General features: G+C 46.1%; 1 protein-coding gene across 7 annotated transcripts in view; it reads left to right on the top strand.

Moving 5' to 3' along the window:
- ELAVL3 (ELAV like RNA binding protein 3) overlaps positions 1-25,401 on the top strand; it is an 86,396-nt gene that overhangs the window by 51,103 nt on the left and 9,892 nt on the right. For 4 of the 7 annotated variants that reach the window (XM_079959648.1, XM_079959647.1, XM_079959653.1 and 1 more), the window contains exons 3-6: positions 11,952-12,055; positions 13,955-14,108; positions 18,044-18,269; positions 24,841-24,879. In XM_079959648.1, the coding sequence (XP_079815774.1) occupies positions 11,952-12,055; positions 13,955-14,108; positions 18,044-18,269; positions 24,841-24,879 (523 nt within the window). The remainder of the gene's footprint in view (positions 1-11,951; positions 12,056-13,954; positions 14,109-18,043; positions 18,270-24,840; positions 24,880-25,401) is intronic. The other 3 variants (XM_079959652.1, XM_079959649.1, XM_079959650.1) reach the window with 1 other exon arrangement.

Genomic DNA, 25,401 nt, shown 5'->3' with positions numbered 1-25,401 from the left:
AGGCAGAGTCTCAGCAAACAGGAATGCTTCACTGGAAATAATGGTGACATCAGGTGGCTGTCAGGTGGGCAGCTTCATTCTCCTGTCCAAATGGCTCATGGGGTTTGCAGAAGATCTGGTTCCAGCCCACTGACCTGATCCAGTTCCCTATGCCTGCTCCAAAGACTGCCGTTTAATCTAATTGCCAAATCCAGGAGAGCGATTGTCACACGTCTGGACTGCTGACATCCAGGGTTTTCTTTCTCTCCTCCTTTCAGATCCAGATGCTATAACTTCTATTTACTGTTTCTAGGTAGTTTTAGTATGTAATCTGTCCCCTGTTGTGTTGCCACCAACATTCTATAAAAGCAAGAAGGAAGTCCAAGCTAAGCGCAGTTAGCAATTTATTTGGCTCAAAGTCACGTTCTGTTCTTTGCTAGTATTAGTCCAAAACTCATCCAGGTGCACTGAGCTTCTGTGCAACACCTTGGCAGTGTGTGACCAGCCACATAACTCAGAAGATGTAGTATATACTTAGAAATCCAGGCAAAATCTAACTCTTAAGTAAATTATCAAGTTTAATAAAAGAAAACTGAAATATCGACAGAAAATTTGTAGCATTAAAGGAAGGAAGCACATGCACACTGACAGATGGATAGGCATTGCTGAGATACAACAGGGTCAGCATGGCATGGAAAGTACATTGGAATTGCAAGAGGTTGTCTTTTTAGGGTGCAAAACTAAGTTCCCTGGGAGGGTGTTCCAGGAACAGTAAGGTATAGTAGAGCTCTCTGCAGCTGGAGAGGGAGGTGCCTCGCTGTAGTAGCATTGCTTTTCTGTAAGCACCAGTGCTCCAGCGGTAGGTATGCCCCAGTTTGCCTTCATATTGATACCACTGGGAGGAAAAACACAAAATGGGTGGAGCAGTACAGGATGGCAGGAGAAAACTCTGCCCCCCCCCCCGCCACCTTCTGGCATGAGCCCAGAGAGTTCTGAATTTGGTGGTTCTTGCACCACAAATTCATCCCCTCCTTGCCCCATTGGAATGTTCTGCCCAAGCCCAAAATATCCTGACTGCAAATTGTCTGTTCCTGACCTGTGGTCGTTTCATGGATGCAGAATGAATGTGTTCTCGCTGGAAACAGCAGCAGGTTGAAAGGGGCAGTCCAGAAACTTAGTAAGATACTTTATCATTAAAAAAAAAAAATCTCAAAAACTAGAAAGAGGGACTGGGTGGCATATTTTATAGTGAATGCCAGTCATTTCCCCCCTTGGGGACTGTAATGTAGATTCCAGATTTAAATTCCCGAAGTACAAGCTTTGTCACAAGCAAGTTAGCAGGGAAATGTGTGTTTAGTGCCAATTAGTTGAAATGTGAACTTGGATGTACCCTTTATCGCATGGCGGTGATAAAGACATTGAGAGGCAGCCTACGCAATGGCAGGAAGACACCATCGTCATTCAATAGAAACCAACCTTCTTCAATGGGGGTGGGCATTCTTCTTGCCCACTGAATGTCAGAATATGGCTGTCTGTTGCTCTAGGGGCAAAACTAAACTTGTCATGGAAGATGCCTGGAAGCATTTCCCGACATTATTTGTGTGCTATTTTATTTTTGGTCATTGTGGGTAAGCAGAGCTGTTTATTTGGAAAGAGGGGTTGGCTACCATCTGAGGCAGAGGTCTAAATGCTTCGCTTCTCAGCTGCTCTGCTTCCAGAAGTACCTGGTCGCTTATGGGATGATTTCTCTGGTCTGGTATTGCTACTACTTACCGTATTTTTCACTCTATAGGACACACTTTTTCCCCTCCAAAAATTAAGGGGAAATGTGTGTGCGTCCTATGGAGCGAATGCAGGCTCCTTGGCTTCAGCGATAGCAACACGAAGCCTCCAAAGTGCAGAGGGAGTGCTCCTTCCGCACCCCGGAAGCTTCGCGTTGCTTTTGCTGAAGCCTGGAGAGCGAGAGGGATCGGTGCACACTGATCCCTCTCGCTCTCCAGGCTTCAGGGATAGCCGCCTGAAGCCTTTGGAGCACAGCGGGACCTCGCGTTGCGCTCCAAAGGCTTTGGGTTCCTTTTGCTGAAGCCGGGAGAGCAAGACTCTCCTGGCTTCAGCAGAGAGGGAGAGCTGCGCAGCACCCCTTCAGCCAAGCGGGAGGAGAAATGGAAGGGGCTCCATTTCTCCTGCCGCTTCGCTGAAGGGGTGCTGAGCAGAGAGGGGGAGAATATTTTTTTCTTGTTCTCCCCCTCTAAAACAAGGTGCGTCCTATGGTCGGGTGTGTCCTATAGAGCGAAAAATACGGTAATTCCATAATAAGACCATACTTGACCACCATTTGATTGAGGTTGTAGGGGGTGACTTGATGTGAATACTGAGACCTGGGTGGGTCTGACCAACTCTGCTCTGCCACCTTGGGACATAGTGCAGCACTAAACCAAACTAGAGAATCTGGGTCTGTGTGTCACCATTGTCCATAGGACTTCCATCCCCTTTACCAAAAAACTATTGATCTTCAGGTAGGTTTAGAGGACCTTGCACCTGGTATTGGGAGAGGTGAGCATACTGGGGGTATACCAACCACTTTTCTTCTGCCCAGCAGCCTCCCAGACTGAGTTGGCTAAAGTGATCTCTAGCATGGTGTTGGAAGCCCTAGGTGACTTTAATATCCACACAGAGGCTGCTATAGATCTAACTCAGAACTTCATGGCCTCCACAGCCACCAGGGGGCTGTCTCAAATGGCCATCGGTCCAACTAACTGCCCTTGATTTACAGACTTTACCCAGAGTGATGTGAGGCATGGCTTAAAGTTGGGGTGTGTGCAGGGCAAATCATTGTCATGGCCAGACCACCATCTGGTAAAGTTTGGACTGGTGATGGCAGTTCCCCCCTGCAACTGTGATGGACCCATTCGGAGGGTCTGCCCTGAAGTTTGATGGAAACATGGATTTCTGAATGTTCTGGGGAACTTGGCAGCAGAGAAGGCCGATGATCTTGTCCAAACCTTGATTTCTATTGTGGAACGGTGAGATGAGACACAGCCTCTTCGGTGTTGTAGAACCCAGTATGCTCCCTGCTATTTGGAGGAGCCGTGGGCTATGAAACAGGCTGGACAAAGTCTAGAGCTCAAGCGGTGCAGAAGTTCCCTTGAGGGGTCAACCAAACACTTACTGTGCATCATTTTGCCTACAAGGCATTGAAGAAGATGCATTTTGTGCCTCAAGCAGCTCACCACTGGAGCGCTTCTGTGCAGTTTGGAACTGCTGACTCACGCTGGAGCCCCTCAAGAACCTGCTGAGACCAACTGGCTGCACATTTTGATGATAAAGTTGCTTTAACTCTGCATTTGTGGCAGGTTCCGATGTCCAAGCCTTGATGTGTGGTGGGATCACCTTCCACTTACAGGTGCTTTTGGCTCTCTGCCCAGCCATGTTGCCCCCTTGATCCCTGTTTCTCTTAGCTTACTAAGTCTAGCAATGGAGCTATGACTGGTTGGGTCCAGAGTGTGGTTAATGCTTTGCTGCATGTTGGGATGATCCCTGTCACTTTGGAGAAGGCGGTGGTCCAGCCAGTTCTAAATAAACTAGTACTGGACCCATTGGCTTGGACAAACTAGCTACCAGCTAGCCACAAACCCCCCTTATTTGGGGAAGCTGGTAGATGGTTATGGTGGAACAAGTTCAGGCATTCATGGATAATAGTCTTACCTTGGTTTTTGAACAGCTTAGTTCTTGAATGTTTTGGCTCCCAAACGCCGTAAACTGGAAGTGACTGTTACGGTTTGCGAACTATTTCTGGGAGCCAAAGTCTGATGGGGTTTCCGCGGCTTCCGATTGGCTGCAGGAGCTTCCTACAGCCAATCAGAAGCTGCGCTTTGGTTTCTGAACATTTTGGAAGTCGAACGGACTTCTGGAACGGATTGCGTTCAACTTCCAAGGTATGACCGTACAGACACATTCAAATCAGGATTCAGACTTAGCCATGGGAACAAATTGATTGCCCTGATGGATGACCTTTATTGACAATGGGACAAGGGGAGTGTGAACTTGCTGTCTCTCTCTTTCTCAATTTCTCTGTGGCTTTTTGATACTATTCTGACTATGGAATCCTCCTGGACTGTGCTCTGCTGGTTTATATTGTGGGCATTGTGTTACAGTGGTTCTGCTCCCTGCCTCTGAGTGTTCATTTTAGAGAGTAGCACTAGACAAGGGTCAGCAATTTTTTTCAGCAGGGGGCTGGTCTACTGTCCCTCAGATCTTGTGGGGGGCTGGACTATATTTTGGAGGGAGGGAAATGAACAAATTCCTATGCCCCACAAATAACCCAGAGATGCATTTTAAATAAAAGGACACATTCTACTCATGTAAAAACACACTGATTCCTGGACCATCCGCGGACCTGATTTAGAAGGCGTTCTGAAAGCCACGCTGTTTTGTTTCCAATGCTATTTAATATCTAAATGAAGCACTTGGGAGAGTGGTCATTAGCAGATTTAGGGCAAGGTGCCATCACTGTGCCTAGGACACTCAGCTCTGTTTCCCCATCACATCTGACTCAGAAGAGGCTGTGCAGACCCTGGATCTGTGCCTGGTTGCAGTGGTGCACTGGATGAGGAGAAATAAACAAAGTCTGACTCCGGGCAAGACAGAGCTCTGTGGGTGAGCGGCTGCCTTGTTTGTGAACTTTGCCTGACCTGAACAAGGTAGCATTACTTCTGAAGGGGCAGATATGCAGTCTGGCTGTGCTCCTGAATCCACCTTTGCTACTGGAGACACAGGTGGCCTCAGTGGCTAGGAGCATCTTTTACCAGCTTCAGCTGAACATGACTGCTGCAACCATAATTTGGGCACAGGAGTCCAGGTGTTGGTAATTTCAAGGTTGGACTAGTTCAGAATGCTGCAGCATGGTTGCTGACAGGGGTGAGATCCAACTAGAAAATTATACTTCTGCTCAAAGATCTGCACTGCCTACTGATTTGTTACTGGGCCAAGTTTGGGGTCTCATATTTTAGTATGCGAAGTTCTTAGAAGCTCGGAACCAGTTTACTCAGAAGAATCGCCTGGCTCCATATGGCAGTGTTTTTCAACCTTTTTTGGGCAAAGGCACACTTGTTTCATGAAAAAAATCACGAGGCACACCACCATTAGAAAATGTTAAAAAATTTAACTCTGTGCCTATATTGACTATATATAAAGTAGTTCTCTTGAATAGGAATCAAATAAACACAAAGAAGGTATTTTATAATTACTTTATTATGAAATAGTAAGTAAACAGAAATATGAAAAATTATAAAATACTTTATCTTTAAATCTTTCAAATTTTTCAATTTTTCCCACAGCACACCAGGCAACATCTCGCGGCACACTAGCGTGCCACGGAACAGTGGTTGAAAAACACTGCCATATGGGTTTGTGTGTGTGTGTGTGTGTGTGTGTGTATAAAATTTATATTAGTTTTACAAATACAAAGTTATAAACAGCGAATCAAAAAGTATATCCATATAAAGACTTTCCTTCAAATCTCAGGACTTCCTCCCATCCCCTCCATGGGGTCTCAACTAGGGCCAGGGCCTTTTCAGTACTGGCCCCGACTTGGTGGAATGCTCTGTTACAAGAGACTAGGGCCCTGCGGGATTTGACATCTTTCCGCAGGGCCTGCAAGATGTTCTCCCCTGGCCTTCGGCTTAGAATCACTCTGACCCCTTATATAGGATTTGGTATATAAATCTCCGCTTGGATTTTTTGCTGGCCCATGTAGGACCAGCATGGATAGCTGGCTCGGGTGAATATCTGAGGTTTCCTCCCTTTATGGTCTTGATCTATGGGCTGCTACTAAAATGAGGCTGCATTTTAAGCTGTATTTTAAGCCGTGTTTTAATTAACCGTTATTCTTTTCTATTACGTTTTATTGTAATTTATATTTGGTTTTAGCCGCCCTGAGCCTGGCCCTGGCCGGGGAGGGCAGGGTATAAATAAATTTTATTATTATTATTAATTTTTCTTCTACAACTAATGATGGTTCCAGGTGGGAGGGGGAAATTAGCATCAAGAGAATTGACATGGGAAGGGATAAAAAACCCTCCCTCCCTGTGTTTGCCACAATCCTAATCGCCCCTGCAGCTGCTCGCAGCCTGGGCAATCAAAATATGCTGGGAAATGCAAGCTATATCGTGTTTTGCCCTTAGGCAAATAGGGCAAAATGTAATTTCCACAATTATGGTTAACATTAATTCAGACACTGAAATCTGGGTATCTTAAAGCTGCTGTATCATGTGTTAAAGTGATAAACCTTGGAGTTTCTATTAATAACATTTATCAAATTGAATATGTTATTTTAATTGTTTTTTGAGCTGTGCAAAACGTCAAATGAAATCTGAATTATTTATAGCACAGAGGCATATTTTGTCTGATCTCATATATAAAAATCTATAACTCTTGAGATTGTCCTCTGCAAGTGTAACATTTGGGTGATTTTGCAGTTTGAAGGCGTCTTCGGTCTGTGTCTGAAGGTGCAACTTTTGCTATGATGTCTTAACTTTTGTGAAGTCAGCAGCACAAAGCTCATGGCACTGTTGATTTTAATATTAACGAATCAAAAAAGAAAAATCTTGTTAGAGAATTAAAAAGTGCCGCGCTACAATTTGCATTTTCTGTTATACGTCAGCGGATCTTACACATTTTTCTACTAAAACCCGTATACTGGTTTGCCTGCTTGCTGCAAGCCCCCGCATTTTCTTACCTTAAACCACTGTGTGGAATAGAGGTGGGGGGCACCTGATGGGATCTCAGCTTCTCTCTGCTTGCAAAACTGTTGGGCAAAGATGATGTGAGCTGTGGTCCTATCTGTAAGAGGCTCCCAGATTGAAACTCAACCATTGTCCTGGTTGTGATTGTTGTAAACAAAATCTGTCCTTCTTCCCTTATGGAGTATCCAGGAGCCCATATAGAGTCCTCAAGTGGGTTCCCTATCGGTAGGAGAAAATAACAGAGGCCAACCAGAGAATATTGAGAAGCAAAGCAGCTACGAAGCCTGATCTTTATTAAAGTTGTTGCAACAGGGTGCTCCCCTCACACGCAGGAGATTGGAGGAAGACCCAGAACAAATGTGTGCCTGCCCTTATATAGACATTTTAAATTCCCTGCTCTGGAGCTCAAGACCACCCCTCCATACATCATGCATACATCACAGCAGGGGTGTAACTCAAGGTCACCCCCCACAAACATCATACCACAGAAAAGGCGGTCTACAACAGAAATTTGAATGTTGTTTTTCCTGTCTGCCAGGTTATCTGATAATGCCTTATCTGATTGCCTTTCCCGGTAGTCTGGCCATTCCTTTGAGATGGTGATTACCCAATTCCTGAGACAATGGGTAGGTTCCCTCACCCCCTCCCTCCTTGCAGAGAAAACATTTGGTCAGTTTGGGAGTCAAAATGGTTTCAGGGCGGTCTTCCTGTGCTGCTCCAGAAATGTGGTCCCCATATCTATGTACGTGCTTGGTTGGTACATTTATGAACATTTATTATATATATAAGACTTTAAATTTTTATTACATGACGTAAGCAAAGCTGCGAGGAGGGGGGCGGCGGTGATGTGCACATAGTATTACTTGGACGTTTTTTGCTTAAGAGTCTGCAGCACTTTTTTAAAAAGGCAAACCACCTCTCAGTTTAAATTTCAGAATTTAAGCAGATGAGTAGGTTTCCTTTTCAGCATGTGAGGAACATTTCAGAGAATTCCTCCAGCTAGTCATTGTCATCAGCATAATCAAATGCTGAACTGGGTGGTCCTGTATCTGTCAGTTTGGCAGTGGAACAGGGCCACCTACAGACAGAATACTTTCTGCCTGCTTCCGCAATAGACTCCCCAGGTAGCAGCTCAAGGAGGACTGAGCCTGCATTGTAGCCTCCATCAATGCTGAGGATGTCAGCTGGGGAAAAGAAAAGGTGTGGGGAAGCAGTTGGCCTGCTTGAGGCCCTAACCGAGAGGTAAAGGTAAAGGGACCCCTGACCATTAAGTCCAGTCACGGACGACTCTGGGGTTGCGGCACTCATCTCACTTTATTGGCTGAGGGAGCCAGGGTACAGCTTCCAGGTCATGTGGCCAGCATGACTAAGCCGCTTCTGGCGAACCAGAGCAGCGCACGGAAATGCTGTTTATCTTTCTGCCGGAGCGGTACCTATTTATCTACTTGCACTTTGATGTGCTTTCGAACTGCTAGGTTGGCAGGAGCAGGGACCGAGCAACGGGAGCTCATCCCATCGCGGGGATTCGAACCACCGACTTTCTGATCGGCAAGTCCTAGGCTCTGTGGTTTAACCCACAGCGCCACCCACGTGGGCCCTCCAAGGACTGCATGGCAGCAGGCGCAGATGAGGGTCATTACTAATGTGGTTAACAACCACACACCAACCATATGGTTCAGCACACACAAGCTCAGTGCCAGATTTATGTATAATCTAAACAAGCTATAGCTCAGGGCCCCACTCTCTTGAGGGCCCCAAAAAAATTTAAAGGGGAAAAAAACCTGGATGTACATTTCCAAAATATAAGATAAAAAAAAACAAATAAAATAAAACCTACATACAGCAACAACCGTTTTGTGTTGTGTAGGCTCCTTTGATGTAAGTACAGTGGTACCTCGGGTTATAGACGCTTCAGGTTACAAACTCCGCTCACCCAGAAGTAGTACCTCAGGTTGAGAACTTTGCCCAAGGATGAGAACGAAAATTGTGTGGCAGTGGCGCGGCGGCAGCAGGAGGCCCCATTAGCGAAAGCGCACCTCAGGTTAAGAACAGACCTCCGAAACGAATTAAGTTCATAACCCGAGGTACCACTGTAATGGGCCCTGCCTGCTAGTCTACTCCCTAAAATATCACTGGTTTGCTCATTTCTATATATAGGGTGCCTACATTCTGCATGGACTGGTTGTATGGCAACATGTGCAAATGGCTTTAGATACCTATTAGGTCCATAAATTATCATATAGCATGTATTCAACGCAAAAAAACCAGCAACAATTTGTTGTTAGCAAAGGACAGCAGGACATATAAAGGGCCCCATTACCTTCAGTAACTGAGAGCCTCATCAAACCTAAATCTGGCCCTGCATACAACACACATGCTCTCACGCATACATACAGAAACACAGATCACCTTCCCCATTTTACACGCAGATACCTCCCCAGCATAGTGCTGCGCTTGGTGGAGAAGCTTTAAGCCTCAGCAAGCTCACTGCTGCGGTGCGGACATTGCCCCGTTGCAACTTTGGGCTGGGTGGAGTGGGTTAAACCTCTCATCCTAGCTCAGTGTTGTGATTGGGGGGGGGGGTTCCAGTGGGGGGGCTGGTGAGTCACTTCAAAGGGCTGCCCAGTTTGATCTGGCTTGTGGGTTCATTAAATCTGCCCTGATGGTTTATAGCAACCTGGAAGTGGAGATTAAAGTAAGGGCATGCATGCAATGAGGTTTAAAAAAACAAGCATGATTCCCTTAATAATTACTTTATTGTTTATACCCTGCCCATCTTGCTGAGTTTCCCCAGCCACTCTGGGTGGCTTGTCTAAAAACATACCGGTAATAAAAACATCAAGCATTAAAAACATCCCAATACAGGGCTGCCTCCAGATGTCTTCTAAAAGTCAGATAGTTGTTTATTTCCTTGACATCTGATGGGAGGGCATTCCACAGGGCAGGCGCCACTACCGAGAAGGCCCTCTGCCTGGTTCCCTGTAACTTCGCTTCTCACAGCGAGGGAACCAGCAGAAGGCCCTCGGAAGAGGACCTCATTGTCTGGACTGAACGATGGCGGTGGGGACGCTCCTTCAGGTATACTGGGACGAGGCCGTTTAAGTGACCAAGGAAATAATGAACCGTTCCTCACACGCACCCTGGAACCCCTGCATAATCTCTGAACAGTTGGGAGGTCTAAACAGCAGCAGCCCAGAAGCCCAACACATTTTCTTTGAGTCCCCGCTTGTTTCTCTATTAAGGCCTTCTGGACTAGGGACTGTTACTCAAGAACTGCTGCTTCTATTAATAAGAGTCTGTGCCTTTCTGAAATTAAATGAGGCCCCCTCCGATCAGTAGCTTGATTTTTAGTAGTGCTTTTGTTTAATGTTAATTTGTTGTCTAGTGCTCCTGTTAGCCCAAAGCAGGATTCTGGGACTAGTTTCCAGATCACTCTCATTCTAATAGCCGATGGAAGGGTTGCTAGAGCTGAAACCAGTTTGTTTAAAAATACTCCTTCGAGAGTTTATTAGCAAATGCTGACCATGGTCATGTTTCTGACACCCAGTTACATAATGATGTGAGACCTTCCTACTAGGGCTCTGGGACCTGAGTTTGTAGGTATTCTTCACCTATAGGGTGCAGTGCCCCTAGACCAGGGGCTTCCCAAACTTGCATCTCCAGCTGTTTTGGGACTACAGTTCTCATCATCCCTGACCACTGGTCCTGCTAGCTAAGGATGATGGGAGTTGTAGTACAAAAGCAGCTGGAGAGAGACCCAAGTTTGGGAAGCTCTACTCTAGACCATTAGCTTCCACATCCGACTAAAGTGGATGAAAAGAACCAATGAAAAAATTGCATGCTGCCCCAAGACCGAACTACAGACAGGGTGTGGGAGAGCCAGTCTCTGAATATTTTTGGTTTAGCTAAAATGCTTGGTAGAAGCTGTCTTCTACCAAGTTAGGGCTTATCCACACTTAACCTTTTGCCCTGCAATTTCTAGGGGCTTTCTTTGCAAAAACCTGCTCTTTACTGCTGAACCAGAGCAAACAGCGATTCAGGTTTTCCATGGAATGCTGTTTGTTCTGATTCAGCAGTAAAGAGCGAGTTTTCTTGGGGAAAGCATGGGGGAGGGAAACAAAGTGCTTGAACCTTTGCCTAGAAAGCTTGGGCCAAAAGGAAGTCTAAATGAGCCCCCAGACAACTGGTCCAGCTATTCAGTAGTTTCAGCACTGATCGGCAACAGTTTTCCAAGCTTTTAGGCAGAGGTCTCCCAGCCCTATACAGAGGTGTCAGAGACTGAAATTGCAAATGAGGTGCTGTACCATGGTGCTATAGGCCTTTCCCATCTATGCACATGGTACTTGTGTGAATTTGATTGGACAACATTATATAATAGACAGGCACCATATCTGTTGTATTTTCGGTGGTCTGCTTGAAGACTCTCCTCTTCCAACGGGACTTTTAAAGTGCAGATCCTATCCAGTTTCTCTGTACTGGAATAGTTCTTAAGATGCTTTAATTGTTTGATCCCTTGTGTGTTTGTCACCCTAAGCTCCTTTGCGAGGAAGGACAGGGTGTAAGATTAATAAATATGTAAATACAATAAAGAAACCAAGGGTGGGGGGAGATAAGTGTTTAACTTGTGGAGCATTTTTCTGATCAAAATTTGCTCCCACCAAGCTGCTTCCTCGCCTGCAGAATATAGATTTCGGATCCCTGTATCTTCTCCCTTGCTTGAAAAAAACACAAGTGTGTGAGGGACAGGTTTTTTTGTGGGGGGAAGGGTTAGGCATGACCCCCCCCATCTCTGCTGTGGTCAAATTTGCCACCCCCACAGCTGCTTTTCAATAAAGAACCAAAAAAACCCAAACCATCTGGAGATGGTCCACAGCTCTCCTGCATCATGTCTTTTGTGGCCCCCAGGATAACTCAATAGGCCACACTTTGTATTCTGAGCAACGCAGGCAGGAGCTGAAGGAGGGGCACAAAATAATATACTGCAGTATTCACAGGATAGTTCTGAACCCACTGAAACAACCCTTATATTCCAATTTTAACCTTTATATTCAGATGTTAAAACTGCATCAGACTTCAAGAGCTTTAAGCTTTTGTTTCAGCTCTTTTGAAAATGCTACCTTCACATTAATTATTCCCTCCCCCCTTTGGTTTGAAAGAAACCTCCCTTCTCCTTTCCCTCCTTCCTTGGCAGCTCCTCCACTGTAACCTCTTTCCCTTCTTCCCCACCAGGGCAGAGCTTAGGCTACGGCTTTGTCAATTATGTTGACTCCAACGATGCTGATAAAGCAATCAACACGTTGAATGGGCTCAAACTACAGACAAAAACAATCAAGGTGAGGAGGGTTGGCATGGGCGGGCAAGCTGCCCTCAAGGTGCCTTCATGAAAGGAAGGCCGGAATGCATATCTGAGTTCAGAAGGGGCACGGACCCTCTTTCCTTTCATGCACAGTTGTGTTTCACTGCCAGGGACTGTGCTGAGGAGGAATGGTGGGAGCCTCCTCCCCCACCCCGCCCGCTCAGGATCCTGAATCTTCCCAGCAGCCATGGGACAGTATAGATTTGGAACAATGGTTTGCAGAGGGGCATAGTTCAAAAGGCAGAAGTTGGAAAGAACTGGGTGATGAACAGCTAGGACAGCCTTTCTCAACCTGTGGGTCCCTAGATGTTGTTGAACTACAACTCCCATCACCCCTAGCTAGCAAGGCCAGAGCTCAGGGATGATGGGAGTTGTAGTCCAACAATATCTGGGGACCCACAGGTTGAGAACCGCTGAGCTAGGAGAAGAACTGGGAGAGAGAGAGAGAGTTAACAGACTTTGTTTCGCTGGAAAGCATCCATCTGCTCAGCCCAAGGTCAAGGGGAGCAGATAAGGTGGCTGCTCAGAAAGCACAGTGGTTGCGAGATCAGGTTGCAAGGAGCAGAAGTGACTAGGGAGGAAGTGGGTGGAACCCTTAATTGGGAGCACTTTCATTCCGAGGAATGGATTCTTTGTTCTTTTGCTATGATCATTAAAAATTCTAACTGGTAAGAGACTCCTTTCACTTTGTTCTGTTTATCTACTGACCGGGGGGGGGGGGAGGAAGCCGAGTCCCTGAAGCCTGACATTCACCCACTCAGGGCCTTCAGCACAGAATATGGGGTCATCCAGACATCCTTTTTGTTGTTGTTCCAGGCGTTTTCCCCAGGAGAACTCACATTTTACCACTGAATTGGGGCAAACGGCAGACGGGGGTTTTTTTTCAGATTGACGTTTGCAGTAAGACATTGGTGTTCCCAGGGAAAGCGCTGGGACAAACAAACTGCTCGGACACAGAGCTTAAAAACCTGGACCTGTGCCTAGAAAAGTGACATGAAAGGATGTCTGGATGAGCCCTAAGCTATACATCTAATCAGGGTTTCCCATATTTGAGTCTCCAGCTGTTTTTGGACTACAACTCCCATTATCCCTAGCTAGCACCACCTGTGGTCAGGGATGATGGAAATGTAGTTCGAAAACAACTGGAGACCCAAGTTTGGGGAACCCCTGATCTCAACGAATCCGTGCAAATGATGGAAGGAGGCCAGAGTCTATGAAGGGGTGTAAAGGCAGAGTCTGGGTGGCAATATTGCTAGTATTGTTAATGATTATTGTTAAAGGTAAAGGTACACCTGACCATTAGGTCCAGTAGCGGACGACTCTGGGGTTGTGGCGCTCATCTCGCTTTACAGGCCGAGGGAGCTGGCATTTGTCCACAGACAGCATCCGGGTCATGTGGCCAGCATGACTAAGCCGCTTCTGGCGAACCAGAGCAGCGCACGGAAATGCGATTTACCTTCCCGCCGGAGTGGTACCTATTTATCTACTTGCACTTTGACGTGCTTTCGAACTGCTAGGTGGGCAGGAGCAGGGACCGAACAACGGGAGCTCTCCCCCGTCACGGGGATTCGAACCGCCGACCTTCTGATCGGCAAGCCCTAGGCTCTGTGGTTTAGACCACAGTGCCACCCGCGTCCCTCTTATTATTATTACCATACAATTAATATGCATGGCACTGTGAAAAGAGAAGTTCCTGTCTCAGGTTGCTTACAGAGGAAGAGGATGGGAGATGGATGTGAAGGTAGGCAGGGGAGGAATAAAGGAGGAATCCTTGGCTCCCCTGGAAGAAAGTGGGAGCTGCTGGGGTTGAAGTGGGAGGTGGAAACAGAAAGCTCTTTCTTGAGAGTGTTTGTAATTCTGCCCTCTGTGCCACCAGGTGTCCTACGCCCGGCCTAGCTCAGCCTCCATCCGTGATGCCAATCTCTACGTGAGCGGCCTACCCAAGACGATGAGCCAGAAAGAGATGGAGCAGCTGTTCTCGCAGTATGGGCGCATCATCACCTCCCGCATCCTTGTCGATCAGGTCACAGGTATTAATAAGCGCATAAGTACCCTGCCACCAGTGCCACTGGTGGAAAAAGATTGCCAAAGGGACTTCAGCAGAGCGAGGAGAGGATTTATCATAGTCCTGGGGGTCCTTCAATCGGAGCAGGAAGGGTTGTGCCTAATTGGGCATGTGCCTATAATGCTATCATTGTAGGACATCATGTGCCTTTGCATGGGCTTGCGCTCTGATTTGCATATCCTTTCTATCGCACTTGGTACATGGGCTCAGGCCTTGTTCACACAGGCAAACAAAGGTTGATTCTTATGTTGAGGATCAGTGGAATTTTGCCCGGATTCCATATGCATTCTGCAAATACCCCAAAACACTCTTGCTTATACAGTGGAACCTTGGTTCTCGAACTTAATCTGTTCCAGGAGTCCGTTTGACTCCCAAAACCATTCAAAAACCAAGACGTGGCTTCTGATTGGCTGCAGGAGCTTCCTGCACTCAAGTGGAAGCCTCGTCGGATGTTTGGCTTCCGAAAACTTACTTCTGGGTTTTCGGCGTTTGGGAGCCAATTTGTTCGTCAGCTAAGCCGTTCGAGAACCAAGGTTCCATTGTATTGCCACTTTGCATTTCCCAGGGCTAAATTAATTGTAATCTGGGGCTTGGATTGAGCCTGGACACTCATTTTCCTCTTGCTCGGTGCCTCAAATTCTGTGATAATGTCACAGGTAGCAAGAATGGCTTGGACTGAAGGGTTTTGTGCATGGCATTTTTGCACGTAACACTAAAAAATGGAAAGTGTGAGTGCAGTCATGAAAAAAAAGGGGGGATTAAAAACTCATGTGTTATACAGATGCGCTCAGTGGAGAGCCAAAATTGGCTGCAGTTTCTTGTTGAGTGTACGCACAGCAACAAATCTGGGTGTCCTTATTTTGCAATGTGTGGAATGGGACACATGCCTGTACAGTTAAACTCTATAGTTGCGTGTTCCTCTCAAAAAATCAATATGTGCCAGACTTAAAATGAGAAAAGAGTACACTATTACCCCTCCATAGAATTTTTCTCCATTATAGCAAGGTGGGAGGGCAGGGGGTGTACATGGAATTGGCCTTCCAAGCACAGATGCAAACCCAAGGATGTGTGCTAATAATAATCATAATAACATCATCATCAACGTATTTTTCGCTCCATAAGACACACTTTTTCCCTCCTAAAAAGTAAGGGGAAATGTGTGTGCGTCTTATGGAGTGAATGCAGGCGGGAGGCAGGCAGGCAGGAAAAGCCCCCAAGAGCTGCACACAGGCTCCGCGTGCTCTTTAAAGGGAGCGCGGCTCTTGCTGGCTTTTCCGCGAGGTGGGGGAAGAGACTGAGGGGCTGCCCTCTGTCCCTTCCCCCACCTCCCGCAAAAGCCAGCAAGCGCCGCATGCTCTTTAAAGAGCCGCGCCTAGCCCCCAAGAGCTGCAAACATGCTCCACGTGGCTCGTGAAAGGGAGTGCTGAGCAGAGCCTGGGATGCATACAAGCTCTGCTCAGCACTCCCTTTAAAGAATATTTTTTTTCTTGCATTCCCCCTCTAAAAACTAGGTGCGTCTTATGGAGCCAAAAATACAGTAGTAATAATAATAATAATAATTTATACCCCGTCCATCTGTGGGTTTCCCCAGCTACTCTTGGCGGCTCCCAACCGAATATTAAAAACACAATACAGCATTAAACATTAAAAACTTCCCTAAACAGGGCTGCCTTCTGTCGCCAGATGTGGCAACGACCGCTAGCTTTAAAAGATGGCTGTAAAAGGGGGATTGGAAGAAGTCTACCAAAAACTGTTGGTTGTGACTCTAATACAAGTTGCTCTGGTGGAGACAGCAGTAGAGAGCTGTTGCCTTCAAGCCTTCTTTGTGTACTTCCTGGAAGTACTTGGTGGCTAGTTTTGGAAGCAGGATATTGGGCTAGATAGATCTGCTTCATCAGCAGAATCCTTACAAGTTCTTATGAAGCAGCCATACACAGATGGAGCAGGTTTTAAAAAAGAGGACATCTATTAAGATCCGGACACCTATTAGGATCCTCCTCTGAAGTAAGTACAGGCATAGGCTGCACAGACTGTCTTTTAGAGTGCATTATGGCACTCTACATTATGGTATGCATACATTTTTTAAAAAAATAGAAATATTGTCCATTCTCCTGTAGGGGAGAAATGTGATTCTGTGTGGGTTGTCACAGCCCATCTCACCACTGGCAGGAAGTAACCTTTTATTTGGAGGATATACACGGGTGGCACTGTGGGTTAAACCACAGAGCCTAGGACTTGCCGATAAATATGTACCGCTCCGGTGGGAAGGTAAATGCTGTTTCCGTGCGCTGCTCTGGTTCGCCAGAAGCGGCTTAGTCATGCTGGCCACATGACCCGGAAGCTGTACGCCGGCTCCTTCGGCCAATAAAGTGAGATGAGCGCCGCAACCCCAGAGTCGGTCATGACTGGACCTAATGGTCAGGGGTCCCTTTACCTTTACCTTTACCTTACCTGGGGCAGTGACAACCCCTTTATCCCCAGTTCCACCTCTTGTGAACCACCCGTAGGCACGGCAAAAGAGAAGAGACGGGAATGCCATTTTGGAAGGCATTTTTTCCTTTGTTTGCTTCTTGATCCCCTTTCTGCTCCATTCTGCTGCTCCTACCAGGTTTTCCTTTTCTCCTGGCTCCAACCACTTCATTGGAGATGCGATAGGAGATATTCCTAGTATACCTGGACCCAGAGGATCATCCATAGTGGGGAGCACACCAAGAGGAAAATCAGAGTGTGATTGCTATGTAACAAGGGAAGGGAAATGGGGAGGAGAGACTCTCCTGTCGCCCCAAGTATGTGGAGGTACAAATAATGTGAAATTCTGTAAGAATTCCATCTGCTTTTTCCTGTTTCTAAAGCACTTAGGGCACCCTTGCTTGGTCCCCAGAATCAGCACCTTTCTAACTCTTTGCAAGCTCGAACTGTAAACTCTCCATCCCAGTAGGGCTTATTTCTCCATCCCTTTGTCCCATCTCTTCCATGATGCCGCTGTGTGTCTGGGAGTGCAGAAATCACGGCTTTCTACATATGTCAGGTGCTCTTCCTCCACTGAGTAGCTACACTGATCCATACTACGTATGGGAAGGACTTCAAGCTGAGACTGTGTGGGTCCCAGGCTCCCTATAACTTCTTAGAAGTTCTTGAATTCTCATCTGTATTGTTTGGAAGGTTTCAAAAAATCCCTTTCCAGAACAGATTCTGTTCGTGTAATAAGAAAACACCAGATACAATACACCACATAATTTTGGACTGCCCTTTTCTCGACACCCTTCGCAGAGATCTCCTAGTGACTCCCACACAGCTCAAAATATTGACTTGCAAGGAGTCTGTAATCCAATATTTGTTGAGGGATGATACTTCCAAAACTACCAAGATTATTTCGGGGTACTTAGCTGAGATATATAAAACTTAATCTAAAGTCTGATTTATCCAATGGTGGCTATCCAGTCTTTTATATATTGTATGTGTTTCAAACATTCAGGGACACTAAAAAGGAAAATTAAACAGATGTTACAAAGAATGCAAGGTGCTAGGGAAAAAAATGCAAGAAGTGTCTGTCTTCAGATGAGCGATATAGTCAAACCTCAGCTCCCAAACAGCTCTCTTTTGGAACATTTCGGCTCCCGAACGCCAAAAACCCAGAACGAAATGCTCCGGTTTTCGAACGTTTTTTGGAAGCTGAATGTCCGACATGGCTTCCGGTTGAGTGCAGGAAGCTCTTGCAACCAATTGGAAGCTGCGGCTCGGTTGTTGAACATTTTGGAAGCCAAACGGGCTTCCGGAATGGATTACATTCGACAACCGAGGGTTGACTGTACCATACTGTAGCCCCACATTATCAACAAAGCAGGTGCCCTCACCAGCATTCATACGACACCCATGCCATTCTGACTCCTACTCTTCCAGGTGTCTCTAGAGGAGTCGGTTTCATCCGCTTCGACAAGAGGATAGAAGCTGAGGAGGCCATCAAGGGGCTGAACGGGCAGAAGCCCCTGGGCGCCAGCGAACCCATCACAGTCAAGTTTGCCAACAACCCCAGCCAGAAGACAGGACAAGCTTTGCTCACGCATCTGTACCAGACCACAGCTCGGCGGTACACGGGACCTTTGCACCACCAGACTCAGCGATTCAGGTGAGACACCTTCCCCTCTCCTCTGCTGGAGGGCTGAGAGTTCAGGTTGTTCTTCTCCTCACCCGGTCCCTGGCAGCTGCCGCCCTATGCTTGGGGGAAACCTAGGACTCAGATACCCAGCCTCATCATTTGCCTGTATGTTAGAGCTGAGTGTCCACAGGTGTGGCTAGTCTCTAAGTAAACACAAGGCGAAGATGTGTGGTTGAATAATCTGCCACCTTCCAGTGTCCCTTTAGCACAATCTCACTGGCTGTTCCTTAAGAGATTGCCTTCTGTAAAGCTGACCCGTTAAGCTTGGGCCTTGTTCTGGTACTGCTCTGTGCACTTCTTTAATATACTGTGGATCAGTGCACCTTGGGGGGCTCCTGGATTTCCTCCTGGACTCCCTCCTTCTCTTGAGCCCATGCCTTACATTTGGGTCTTAATAACGAGGCAGACAGGAACAGTACCATTCAGTGGCTACCTCATGCTGAGTTCTTCAAGGCAGGAAGGGACCAAGTTATGAGTCTCTTTCAGATTGTTGCTATGCTGAATTGGAAAAGATTACAGGGCATCTGGTCTACCAGATGGTTAGAAGCAGTCTGTGTGCTCCAGTGATGCTCACCTGAAAACTGCTAGGATTGGTGGTGGCGAGGCCAGGCACTTCCACTGTGAGTGGGCCTCTTTGTGCCGAGCTGTGTTTTCCCCTAGTAGTTTTACTGACCCTGCCGCTCCACTCCAGAAATAGCCACATCTCAGTATTCAGTAAAGGGACGGTTGTTGATATAGCTTGAGGTTCTGCTGGATCTAGAGGGCAGCCACATTTCCATCAGGTGTAAACAGAGGAAGTGCCATCTTCCTAAGTACCAATGTGTGCCATTTGCCAGTTGTATTGTGTTCCTCAGGGCAGGGCTGGGACAGATGAGCGTCCAGATTCCTTTTGTGTGGGGCAGGTCCTGTAAGAAACGAAATTCTTTTTGTACATTGTTTTGGGAATCATGATCCATGAATTCTCATATACAGTGGTACCTTGGGTTAAGTACTTGATTCGTTCTGGAGGTCCGTTCTATACCTGAAACTGTTCTTAACCTGAAGCACCACTTTAGCTAATGGGGCCTCCTGCTGCCGCTGCGCCACCGGAGCACAATTTCTGTTCTCATCCTGAAGCAAAGTTCTTAACCCAAGGTACTATTTCTGGGTTAGCAGTGTCTGTAACCTGAAGCATATGTAACCCGAGGTACCACTGTACCCCATTTCCTTTTTTTCAATTTGTAGGTAAGATGGGGAGGGACAGATTATGAGGGCCACCTGAAGGTCTGCAGCAATCCCTAAGCAGCCCCTTAGCCAGTTTGGATTTGAAAAGTCTTAGGCAAACTGAAATAAAGCCTCAAGGCTGTTAACCCCCCATTCCCCGTGATTTGGCGTTGAATGCCTGGTTGCATCTGAACTCCAGATCTGCATCACATGTATGTTTTCTTCCATGTTTTTCATTGATTTTTTTTATCTGCTGCTTCACACGTAATATTTTTCCCACATGGCATCGAAAAACACCCTGTGTACACCTGCTGGGTGTGATGATGGTGTATATGTCTGCTTTCGATGTGACTTTCATGTGTGGCAGCGTGCATGGATTAACACAGATTTATCTTCATGCCCAAGCAGGAAAAAGAATCATGTGCGAGAGAACTGTTCACTTCTTTTTCAAAGTGATGTCATTTGAGACTCATTATGTGGTACCTACTCATCACATATTTATTCAGCTTCATACTGTCCCCAAATCTCTGAAGTTGTTTATCTTCCTAACGCTCTAGGATGGCTGGTAGTCCCAGCTAACAGCTTGAGAGCTGAGAGGGAAACTGGGAAGGAAACTGAGATACGAAAGCTAGGAGCTAAATGGCACCTTAAACCTAGGTTATGGGCACACAATGGAATGCCTAGGCAGGCTTTTTTATAATGAGAATACAAAGCTGAAAATGAATGAACTGCAGCTAAAATATTATGTTCACTTTTCCCATGGTCTAGTCCTTCCCCTTCTCACCTTCCCCTAATATTCTTAAGAAGGTCTCTTCTCCAGTCTTCAGAGAGTAGCTGGAAGTGGGGAGGCAGAAAAAGGTCCTCCTTTCCTTCCACACTGAAGGAATCTGAAATCTGAAATCTTAGGTGCAGTACTGCACCCAGAGCTCAGAAACTACTCGCGCTAATGAAATCCCATCGCAAAACGCGCCTAGAACAATGGGAGTTTCAAACACTGGAAATGCCCAGGCTTTGATAACACAGGGAAGTTCATAGCTGAGGTGGAACTTAACCTGGGTCTTGAGCTCTTCATGTTGCCCACTAAGCAGTAGAAGTTGTGTTGTGCATATCAAGCTAAATAGCAAGATTAGAGCACTCGCTGCAGGAAGTGGCTGTGTTTTTAAAATAATTCAGCCTGCTGCATCCAACTGGCACAGGTGGGGAAAGAGCAGTGGCAAGGAGAAACGCACAGAGGCTTGTATTAGGTGGCGGTGATGGATTTGGGCATAGGCTGTGCATATTTGACCCAGGATGTGGGTGGCGCTGTGGTCTAAACCACTGAGCCACTTGGGCTTGCCGATCAGAAGGTCAGCGGTTCGAATCCCCGCAACGGGGTGAGCTCCCGTTGCTCGGTCCCTGCTCCTGCCAATCTAGCAGTTCGAAAGCACACCAGTGCAAGTAGATAAATAGGTACTGCTCCGGCGGGAAGGTAAACGGTGTTTCCAAGCACTGCTGTGTTTTCGGTGTTCCATTGTGCCAGAAGCTGCTTAGTCATGCTAGCCACATGACCTGGAAAAACTGTCTGAGGACAAACGCCGGCTCCTGTAAAGCCTGTAAAGCAAGATGAACGCTGCAACCCCAGAATTGTCTTCGATTGGACTTAACTGTCAGGGGTCCTTTACTTTTTTTTGTGATCCAGTAGGAAAGGTGGCTTGGATACTAGAATCTATATCAGGGCTTGTGGAGGAAGCTTGTGGTAGAGCGGGTGAGCAGCTGTGCCCTTTGGACTTAAAAACATTTTGAGTGCAGCAGGGAACAGAGATTTTTCTAGCCTTGCTTCCCCAGAGGACTGTTATGGGTGTTTCCTTTGTTTCTTGGAGAAGGAAATTGCTGCGATTGGGAGGTAGACTTCCTGAACTATTCTGTTGCCCGTCTCCGTGAGGCTGAACCGGTAATAATCTCCTGCTGCTCCCTTATCATCTAAGCAGAAGACATTTCTGTTGCACTCATGTGCCTCTCTGTCACCTTGAAGGGTTGCTTCGAAACCAAAAAGGCCATAGGTTTAGATATATCAATATTGTAACCGGAGCCTAGAAACAATGGATTTTAAAATCTATATATATAGAGAGAGGTTAGTTGCCACTTTGGTGTCTGAGAACAGGAAACTGAGTATTTTGAACAGTATCTTGCACAATCCTACCTTCTGTTGCCTCTCCACATTCCATGTCCTTCAGGTGGTGGGTGAGTTCTTCATATTTCTTTCCTCCACCCACCCACCTTGGCCATACTCTGTGTCCACTTCTTGCTGGGATGGGAGCCCAAAGGATTCTGGGCTGTGTCTGAGAAGAACCGACTTGGAGTAGAGGGTACACCTGTATATTGCACTGAATGTACCTAGCCCCAACAACCCCCTCCCCGCCTTGCTGTTTTGCACAGGCATCAATGGCAGCTTCTCTTCCTGGAGCAAATAGCACCTTTACAGCAGGGAAGGAATTTTTTTTTTTGTCAGGATGGTGGAAGTGGGGCTGGGTTAACCGTGCACATACAAACACACGCATGCTATGCCATGCTACGGGTGATATGATAGTTTTACATACAGTGGTACCTCGGGTTAAGTACTTAATTTGTTCTGGAGGTCCGTTCTTAACCTGAAACTGTTCTTAACCTGAAGCACCACTTTAGCTAATGGGGCCTCCCGCTGCCAGAGCACGATTTCTATTCTCATCCTGAAGCAAAGTTCTTAACCCAAGGTAATATTTCTGGGTTAGTGGAGTCTGTAACCTGAAGCGTATGTAACCCAAGGTACCACTGTATTGTCTATTTTGGCCCTAAAGTGTGGCAGGGGCTGGGAGAACTCCTCAGGGTAAACGGACTGCTCAAAGTTCAAGGAGATTCTTGTATCCCAAAGCCCTGCCTCGCTTTTGGTTGAAGTTGTGATGAATTTAAAGGAGTGGGTTTTGGCTTCCAGGCATGTTCTATGGTGCCACTGAGTGCTCTGTAATTGTTCCGTTTGCCTTCTCCCATGGAGAGCAAAATGACCTTGGGTTGCTAGTAGGCTAGTTCAGTTTCTGTCCTGAAAGGTCTAATGTAAGCTGCCATACCCAGGTTTAGAATCTGGTGATTCCTTCTCCTCTTTCTTAGAGATGTCTGTGGTGAATTTCCCTTTTAACCCCATCAGCTAATGCAGGTACATTCCGACAATTCAGGTAGAGAGAAACCACCAAATGGAATTACAGTGGTACCTTAGTTCTCAAACTTAATCCGTTCCGGAAGTCCGTTCCAAAACCAAAGCGTCCCAAAACCAAGGCATGCTTTCCCATAGAAAATAATGCAAAATGGATTGATCCGTTCCAGACTTTTAAAAACAACTCCTAAAACAGCAAATTAACATGAATTTTACTATCTAACGAGATCACTGATCCATAAAATGAAAGCAGTAAACAATGTACTGCGGTCACACTGTCAATCAATCAGTAGCTGAGCTGGGTTCCACACAGTAACACACTAAAAAGAGCCGCAAAAACAAAAACACAAAATAAATAGCAAAAACAGGCAGAGCTCAGCATAATACTCAAAACAGAAACATGGCACCCAAGATGGAAGTGTGGCACTCAAAACTGAAGTTTTGGCACTCAAATTGGAAGCATAACACTGAAAACGGAGCACGCTTGACTTCCCAAAAAAGTTCGCAAACTGGAACACTTTGCAGTGTTTGGGTTCCAAGTTGTTTGAGTACAAAGGCTTATGAGAACCAAGGTACCACTGTACTGTGTAGAAGTGAGGAATACAGTGTTTCCAGAAGGCCATGTGTCTAAGCCCTTCCCAAAAAGTGGGATTATCAACCCAGCTACTTTCCCACAATCCAGGTCAACTTTTAGCTGTAGTATCTAAAACATACTTTTATCAGAAAGAAAGCAATAACAATACACTAGGAAAATTAAAATAGCCTCTCTGCCTACTAGACGAGGAATTTTGTGCTGCTGGAAGGCTTTTCTGATATCTCGCTTCTTCCTTTGGTCCAAAAGCCAATTTAGGTCCCAACAGGCAGGATAAATTTTGGTTCGGTTTGGTGAAGTAATGGACTGAATTGTAGGTTCGGGTCACTTATGTTTGAACTCCCTGCTCATACATATCCGGTGGACCCATACGCAGATGATGTTCATAGGCATGGCATCTGCATGGTGTACGACATGCCATAACATGACACACATGCAAAAGTCATACATATGCATGGAACATGCGGACGTAGATATTTTCTGTGTTTTGGCTCATTAAACTTCCGTTTATGATGGAGCCACAACTTACATGCTAATAAACACATACATGGATCTGGGAGATGTTATGTTTCACCCATTAAATGCTCTCTCCCGCATGTGCAATCTAGTTTATTAGAAATGCACCTCATAAGTAAGGCCTGAATATCTGCACTAGGAAAAATACTCCCAAGTCCTATTACTAAGATATAAAAATTGTGCTTCTGAAATGTGTATACTGTATGCAATTGCACCATTTGGGGGAGTTCTTAGCAAGATTTTGCCTTTCTGCACCGCATTCTTTGAAGAGATGAGATTCTGGAAATCCAGATATGTGTAGCTGATGGGATGAGGGACCATTTTAAAGGACAATAGAAGCAGGAAGGCCAATAGGGAAAAGTACTAATGCTGGTAGCTTTGACCACTGGAAGCTCAGGCAACCTGCAGGTTTTCAGATCTTTGCTAGCAACTATTAAGACTAAACTCTTGCCTTTAAAAAATAAAGAGTAAGGCAAGTGCTGAGATTCCATGGCATGATGGTAATCATGCAGATTCTTAAGCAAATAAATTGAAGAAAATTCAGAGTTGCTGCATGAAATCTGGACACAGCTCTGCAGAGGAAAGTAAGTCCTAACAAGAGGGGGTGGCAAGTTGTAACTGTAAATATGTTTCCCATGTTCTGTTCTAGGTGTTCTCTCTCTCTCTCTCTCTTTTAAAAAATGATTGATTATTACCATAATCATCATCATCATTTCTGAAATGCAGACACCGTTGCCCTTAATTAATTAGTGCCTGCCCATTACCCATGCATCTCAGTATGTGAAAAACAGATTATAAACAACCAAAATAGATGGAGATCCTTTCCCATTGCTGTTCAGCATAGATATATATATATACATACATAGATATATATATATTTCCAAACCTAAGACATTTAAATTCCTCCAGGGCCTCCAAGTGCAAACAGCAACCTGTGCTTAGTCTCAGGAAGCAAGCGCTGCCTTGCTGCGGCACTAATAGCCAAGTCAGATGGCACCGCAGGACCCTCTTGTTACGAGATCGTCTACTAACAATGGCCTCTCCTCGTCTTCCTCTTCCTCCCACAGGCTCGACAATTTGCTAAACATGGCATACGGCGTCAAGAGGTAAATAGCCTTCAAAAGCCTACGCTCCTCGCCACTCCCCCCCTCCCTCCCCACCTTGGCCCACAGCACAAGGCTGGATTTTAAAAAGGTGATTGTCAACACAGCCCCAGAGGCGAGAGCCCCTACCCCACCTCGGCCTTAACAGTGCAGCCGCACTCATCCTTTTAGAAAGCAAATGTGGGTGTCATGATTAGACATAACATTGGTAGTCTCCTAAGGTATCTGACTGTTTTTCTTAACCTTAAAGGAGAAAAAAAACGTAGACAACTTTATTTGTGGTTGCTTGGTTCAATACCCACCCTTTCCCAATACTAATTTTTTAATTTGTAATCATTTCCCCTCTTTTTTCTTATTCCCCCCACCTCCCTCAGCGAGCATGGGAATTTAAAAGTACTATAAAAGTTAAAACAATAGAATCCCTCCATCTTCTGCCTTAGGCCTGTGGAATTTGGGTTTGTGTGTCTTGGGGGACACACTACAGACCTTTCATGCCTCTTCTTTTTGTTCTGTTTTGGGTTTGGT

The sequence above is a fragment of the Podarcis cretensis genome (genome assembly GCF_951804945.1).
Source record: "Podarcis cretensis genome assembly, chromosome: 17".
NCBI classification, from domain to species: domain Eukaryota; kingdom Metazoa; phylum Chordata; class Lepidosauria; order Squamata; family Lacertidae; genus Podarcis; species Podarcis cretensis.
The sequence above is the reverse complement of the archived record's forward strand: the minus strand, read 5'-3'. Positions and strand labels throughout refer to the sequence as shown.